This window comes from Pantherophis guttatus, chromosome 2, assembly GCF_059756535.1.
Source record: "Pantherophis guttatus breed Tessera chromosome 2, ASM5975653v1, whole genome shotgun sequence".
Classification (NCBI taxonomy): domain Eukaryota; kingdom Metazoa; phylum Chordata; class Lepidosauria; order Squamata; family Colubridae; genus Pantherophis; species Pantherophis guttatus.
This window is the reverse complement of record NC_142064.1, coordinates 99,766,769-99,773,498: the sequence shown is the minus strand read 5'-3', so window position 1 is coordinate 99,773,498 and position 6,730 is coordinate 99,766,769. Positions and strand designations below refer to the sequence as shown.

The window sequence follows — 6,730 nt, the reverse complement described above, 5'->3', positions numbered from 1 at the left end:
CAAAGAAGAACGCAAGGTGCGCTCTCGAGCACCCGCTTTTCTACAGCTGCAAGCTGAGGCGTGAGTTAGGAGAAGCAGGGCTATTCATATCGCGCAGGATGATCGAGCCACGAGCCGGTCAGTAAAGGGGACACCGTCTAAAGCGCCACCGTCTTTCCGGGTAGAACCTGCCCTCTGTTGGGCATTGCAATTATGACACCTCGCAGAATGAGATCCAGCTATTCACAGAATGGATTTTCGCGGGAGGGGAAAGCAGAGAGACTATTTTTTTTTACTTTTGATTTAAGAAAAAAAGGGGGGGCTTGAAGGGAAAGCTATCATCGCTATCGTGGCTAAATAAGTCCCTCTCCCTTATTTTCTTCTTCTTCTTTGTTTAAAGATAATTAGATTGTACTGATTCCACTGCAAGGGAGCACTTTGCACAGCTGGATGGATTTTATGGAAGACCATCTTTTATTTTATCACTTGAGCGTACCTGTCATTTCTCATTGTTTACAAATGGATGCAACAAATGTATTTAATGCTGCACTTAAATGCTATTATATTTAAAAAAACCAATTTTGTAAGTTTCTGAAAATCCCATTAATAATTTGCTTATCAATCCACATGATGCTCATTTATTTATTTTTTACTCTTTGTGAATTTAGGAAAGCCAGGAGCAATGCTAATACTTTTCTGTGCAAGCTTTGTCTTCTGAAATCTAGAGATAACAGCTAGTCTTTTTATTTCTTTTATTTATACCCATGTACTATTTAATTTTTTTATTGCTGCAATAGCTAGAATTTATATTTCACATGGAACTGCCCTTGCTACTTAACCACTAACTGGTAATTAACTAAATAAAATAGTTCCCACCCCCATCCCCCTGTGGGCAGCCATCCAGAAAATCCTTTAGAAAATAAATTTATTGGGCCTCACATTTCAGAACCAATATAGGAAATAGTTTTATAGTAGCCAAAAATTCAGAGATTGGTAGCACCCTTTCTGACTTAACAAATTTTATTAAAAGGCAGTAGGTTTTGTGAACTGCAGTTCATTACAAAATTATTAGAACAAAAACAATAAAAACCAAAAGAAAAATACATACATTTGTTCATTAAACAAAGCCCTTATTTCTGCATTATATGAGATATCTGAAAGTTTAAGATAATCGTAATTCCTAGCATTCCAGAATATATTACTATAGTTTAGACTGCATTTGGCATTTTTATCCAGAGACCAAGTCCTTTCCAAGGTCCTGGAACAAACAGACATTGTTATTTGTTGTTAATGGCATCATCTCAGGATGTAAACTGTTCCAGGTAAAGCTGCCTTTTGCAATTGGCTGATTTTGTCAGTGCTAATGGAGCTCAAGTGATGCTCCAGATATTTTGGGATTATTATTATTCTTCAATTATCAGTCAGTGTTACAAACAAATACTATCATGTAGACAGCCCAAAAAATAAATGATCTAACTATTAACTGTGCCAGAAAAGTTGTACATAGGGTGTGTTACATGAGACAGACTTCCATAGCACTTCTCAGGACCATATGAATCCATAGAGCAAAGGTTCCCAATCTGGGGTGATCCACTCCCAGGGTGTGCAGGATAGAATTTCAGGGGCTACAGCAAAGAGTGGCTTGTGGTCTTTTGTGATGAGTCACAAGTCACAATTACTTTTGTACAGAGTGTGAACATTTCCAAACATTTCCTAAGGATGTGGGCCATAGAAAAGATTGGAAACTACTGCCATAGAGAAGTTCTAAACATATATAAGACGGTTATATTAAGCAAAGCCACATTTTTGCTGTAATTCATGGCATTTTTATGAGCCTTATTAGCACTTTATCAATAAAGAATTTTCACTGCTAGGACTGCAGTTGCTGGTTGCCATTTTGGCAATGTCCCACAGAGGTAGAAAAGGGGTGGGGATTAAATTATGGGATTCCATGTGTCATCTTGCTGATTTAATCCCACCACTCTCAAACATTACTGAATTACTTACAACATATAATTAAATATAGAATATGGACATCATTTTCAGATCCATTTGTTCTTTTCTGCTTTTCTTGCAGCTACTTCCCATGGGTTTTATTCAAATGAACGGTAAGATAAAATCCTCAAACTCCCATATCTGAGTAGTTATATAGATACATTCAGGAATTGCAGAGTGATATCCAAAGTGATACATTCAGGCTTCAGTTTACAAAGCAAGACATAACTGACTTTGAGGACGTGAAGGCATTCTAGAAAGGAGAAAAGTTATCTTGCCTTTTCCCATTATCAATTGTGAGAAAAAAACAATGCATTTATTTATCTTGTCTTTTTGGGTAACCAGTGAGTCTTCCAGTATGAATGATGCCATAATTATTCGCAATTGTTTGGCAGTAGCTGACCTGCAGACTATTTTGATTCTATGAAAATAAATTACAAATGAGGAAAAAGTAACATATAATACCAGTAAACATATGCTCTACCCCTAGTATATAAAGTGATGACATTTATAAGGGCTAAGAAGGTTGATGATGACTTCATAATCTTTTCTTCCTCAACACAATACTTATAGATGTCAATCAGGTTTAATTTTGCATATCAGCTATTGTATCAGAAGCAGAACTGGAGAGAACTGCTAACTCTCTTTCTCCTTCATTGTCAACTTGTCCATATTTATGTCCTTTTTACCTAGTTTATGCATGTGGGGCAGGGAGATTGCACAAAAGTCAGGGACAAAGAAGTACTAACAATTTTAATATTAGTCTTTACTTGGGATATAACAGCCGTATAATCTGTATAAGGAAGAATTCACAGGGAGTGTCAGAATGTTGACAGCACCTGTTTGACATAAATTTAGATTTAACTTTAATTGCATAGGTGATTACAGTTAAATTGCTGCATGTAAGGAAACTAGAAAAAAATTCTCAGGTTCAGAAAGTGACCAATCTAGTTTAGTATTTTGTTCTAGCCAGTTTAGTAGGTGGAATTGCACTTGAGTGGTGAACAACAGTTACATTTTGTGTTCCTTCCTTTTTTCTTCTCTACATAGGACAGTTGATAGCAAAGAAAACGGTTAAATGTTTTGGGAGAAAAATTAAAAATTAATTAAATACTCTGGGAAGTGGTACCCAGAGGCCCCTAAATTCTGTCCTACCCAGTGATGGGTTGCTCCCGGTTTGCAAGAACTGGTAGTAAAAATGTGTAGTAGTTCGGAGAACCGGTAATAACATTGGCTGGCCAGCCCCCGAACCGGGCCCAGGCCCAGTCGCCACTCGCTTACCCCGCCCACTTCATCAGAGGCTTTTTTTTTTAACTTTTAAAAGCATTTTTTCTACAACCTCTTCAGCCGAAAAAATGCTTTTAAAAGTAAAAAAAAATGCCTCTGATGATCGTGCGGCTCAGCTGGGATCGTCAGAGGCTTTTCAAAGCATTTTTTCTACAACCTCTTAAGGTTGTAGAAAAAATGCTTTTAAAAGTTAAAAAAAAAAGTTGGCCACGCCCACCCAGTCACATTACCCACACCCACCAAGCCACACCCACAAAATAAGCCACACCCACAGAACCGATAGTAAAAAAATTTAGAACCCACCCCTATGTCCTACCACACATTTTCTACAACTGATGGTTATTTTTCCCACAGGGAAGTGATGCTGGTTGGGAGAAGAAAGGGCAACAGGGAACCCACCAGTAGCTGATCTGAATCTGCCCCATATTAAAATTTAGAAGACTGCAATACCACCTAGCTTTTTTGCTTGAGTGTAATAAACATTCAATAATAATTGATAATAATAATAATAAAAAAGGAATAAAAGGGACATGGTGGCTCAGTGGCTAAGATGCTGAGCTTGCCGATCGAAAGGTCGGCAGTTCAGCGGTTCAAATCCCTAGTGCCACGTAACAGGGTGAGTTCCCGTTACTTGTCCCAGCTTCTGCCAACCTAGCAGTTTGAAAGCACGTAAAAAATGCAAGTAGAAAAATAAGGACCACCTTTGGTGGGAAGATAACAATGTTCTGTGCGCCTTTGGCATTTAGTCATGCCAGCCACATGACCACAGAGACGTCTTCGGACAGTGCTGGCTCTTCAGCTTTGAAACAGAGATGAGCACCACCCCCTCGAGTCAGGAACAACTAGCACATATGAGCGAGGGGAACCTTTACCTATACCTTTAATAAACACTCATCCTGAGTGAAGTAGGTTGAGGTCACTCTACTTTGCTGTTAACTCCAGCAAAGTGGGTGTCCAAAAGAGCTCTCATCTTACCATTCCTTCATGCACTGGCGTGATCCCACATTGTACACTCTATTTGATACACAATCTGGAACTACAAGCTTGACTAGACCTGAGATAAATTTTTCTGACACTACTGCATACCTCTGTGCTGTTATGTCAACAGAGAGACATCCTTAGCAACTAGCCATCACTTGCCCTAATTTATTGCCTGTGTTGCTAATGGCTGAAGGAGGAAGATCTTTCTGTCTCTTTCACAGTGACTATCACTGGCTGGGAGAAAGATTCTTCCTCCTTCCATGGAGGAAGCTCCTCTCTGTTAACACCATTATGAACTTGAGGGTGGTGTTTGGCTGGCAAGGAATGTTTCTCCTTGAACAAGTTTCAGCCTGAATTGAAGGCCTATCACCCCAATGCATCAGTCCCTCTCAATGAAGCTTTTGCCTAGAAGCAAGTTTTATACATGGTAAAATACTATTGGAGATTAAATGTAATCAGCTAAATGTATTATCTGGGTTTCTGTATCAGATGAACTTGCAATAATAATATATAATCTCCTTGTCAATTCTCTCTCAATGCTCCTAGAGCAGATTAGTAGTAATGGAAGCTAAAGATCTGGAGGAATGCAGCTCTGGTATTAGCACTTGATATAATTAAATGCAACGCATACTTGGAAGTTGCTCAATGAAATTGGGAAGGTTTATCAGGCTGTAAAATTTTAGAGAATTGACGTTTCGCCCCATCACCATGTAATATTTAAAAATGTTTCATTTTCCAGGTTACAAGATCTTGCAAAACCAAAGCCAACCAAAGACGTATGGAATTTTCATCGGTGAGTTGGATATCAAGGTATAGATAAATAGTCCTCAACTTACAACCATTTGTTTTAGCAACTATTCAAAGTTACAATGGCACTGAAAAAAAGTGACATAACTGGTCCTCACATTTACGACTATTGCAGCATTCCCATGGTCACATGATCAAAATTTGGCTGCTTGGCAACCAGCATGTGTTTGTGATGGTTGCAGCATCCTGGGGTCATGTGATCACCATTTGCAACCTTCCCAGATGACTTCTGAGAAGAAAATTGTCAGAAATGTCATTGGAGACAGATGGATTCACTTAATGACTGCATGATTTGCTTAACCACTGCAGCGATTAACTTAACAATCATGGCAAAAAAAGGCTGTAAAATTGGTCATGAGGCATTTAACTACCTTGCTTAGCAATGGAAATTCTGGTCTTAAATTATGGACTACCTGTGGTCTTTAAAGTGTGTTTTAGGTATGGTCAGAACATGTGATATTTGCCAGCATATGTTGTACAGTAATGGCCAAAATTGTGGAAACCTTTTGGGAAAAGTGTATTTTTGAGGTTTGATGGCTAACACCACTTTTTTTGGAGTTTCAAGATAATCATATTCCACTGCTGGAATGGCCTGGGAATAGCCCAGACCTTAACCCAATTGAAAATCTATGGAGCCGACTAAAGAAACTTGTTAGTCAGAACTGACCCAGCAATAAACCCCAGTTAATAGAAGCAATCATTCAATCTTGGTTTCACATTATAACAACTACAGAACTAAAAGACTTGGTTCACTCCATGGAAAGATGTTTTAAGGCTAAAGGTTACCCAACTAAGTATTAATTTTTGTATATCTCATTTCACCTTTCTTCTTTATAACTGCTATTCTAATAGCAAATCCTTCATAAAAGTTATTGCATTACATTCTTGATTAAATTATCTTTCCATTGATATATAATTTTATGGTACTACTCAAAAAAAGAAAAGTGGTGTTATTAGCTAGTTTTAGAAAATACACTTTTCCCAAAAGGTTTCCACAATTTTGGCCACTACTGTAAGTACATTGATGAAGTGTTTGTCATAGGGTCTTGCCGGGTAGATGAGGCCTTGACAGAATGCCCCATTTATTTTCAGTCAAATCAATAAGGTGGCTGCTTGTTTGTCAGTGCTTCTTAACTTCCCAGGTTACTACTTACCACCCCAATTTACTTCTGTCTTTTTTGAAAGGACACTTGCAAAGAAAGCATTGAGCTCTATCATTCACTATTACCATTTTCTAAAAATGACTTTAGACTTTATATCAGTGTTTTTCAAAATTGACAAATTTAAGATGTGTGGACTTCAACTCCCAGAATTCCCTAGTTAGCCAGCCAATATGCTGGCTGGGAATTCTGAGAGTTGACGTTTACACATCTTAAAGTTGGCAAGTTTAAATATGGAGTTCAGATGGCTCTAGAGATTGGGGGCTTGATTCTACAGCATGCTTGCACTCTAATTTGTTTTAATTAAAAAACATACATATTATACAGACACATAAAGTAGAGAGTTTGGTAGACATCCAAAGAATATACCAGAGCACCTGGGTGGCTGTAGTTACCAACTTGCTTCACACTTCTTTAGCAGGTACAATACTATACAGAACAATCCAGATACTTTATTCAGTTGACCTACTTCCTCCCTGCTAAATTAACTTTTTAGTTACAAAAGGCTATTTGCACTAATA

At 38.0% G+C, this 6,730-nt stretch overlaps 1 protein-coding gene across 4 annotated transcripts in view; it reads left to right on the top strand.

The window, feature by feature from the left end:
* The window catches only part of SPMAP2L (sperm microtubule associated protein 2 like), a 31,015-nt gene continuing 24,285 nt past the window's right edge, over window positions 1-6,730 (top strand). Inside the window, exons 1-3 of one of the 4 annotated variants that reach the window (XM_034410869.3) lie at window positions 1-117; window positions 2,057-2,087; window positions 4,982-5,035. In XM_034410869.3, coding sequence (XP_034266760.1) covers window positions 99-117; window positions 2,057-2,087; window positions 4,982-5,035 — 104 coding nt within the window. In that variant the 5' untranslated portion in view covers window positions 1-98. Of the gene's footprint in view, window positions 118-2,056; window positions 2,088-4,409; window positions 4,670-4,981; window positions 5,053-6,730 lie in introns of those variants that run through there. The other 3 variants (XM_034410872.3, XM_087886450.1, XM_034410868.3) reach the window with 3 other exon arrangements.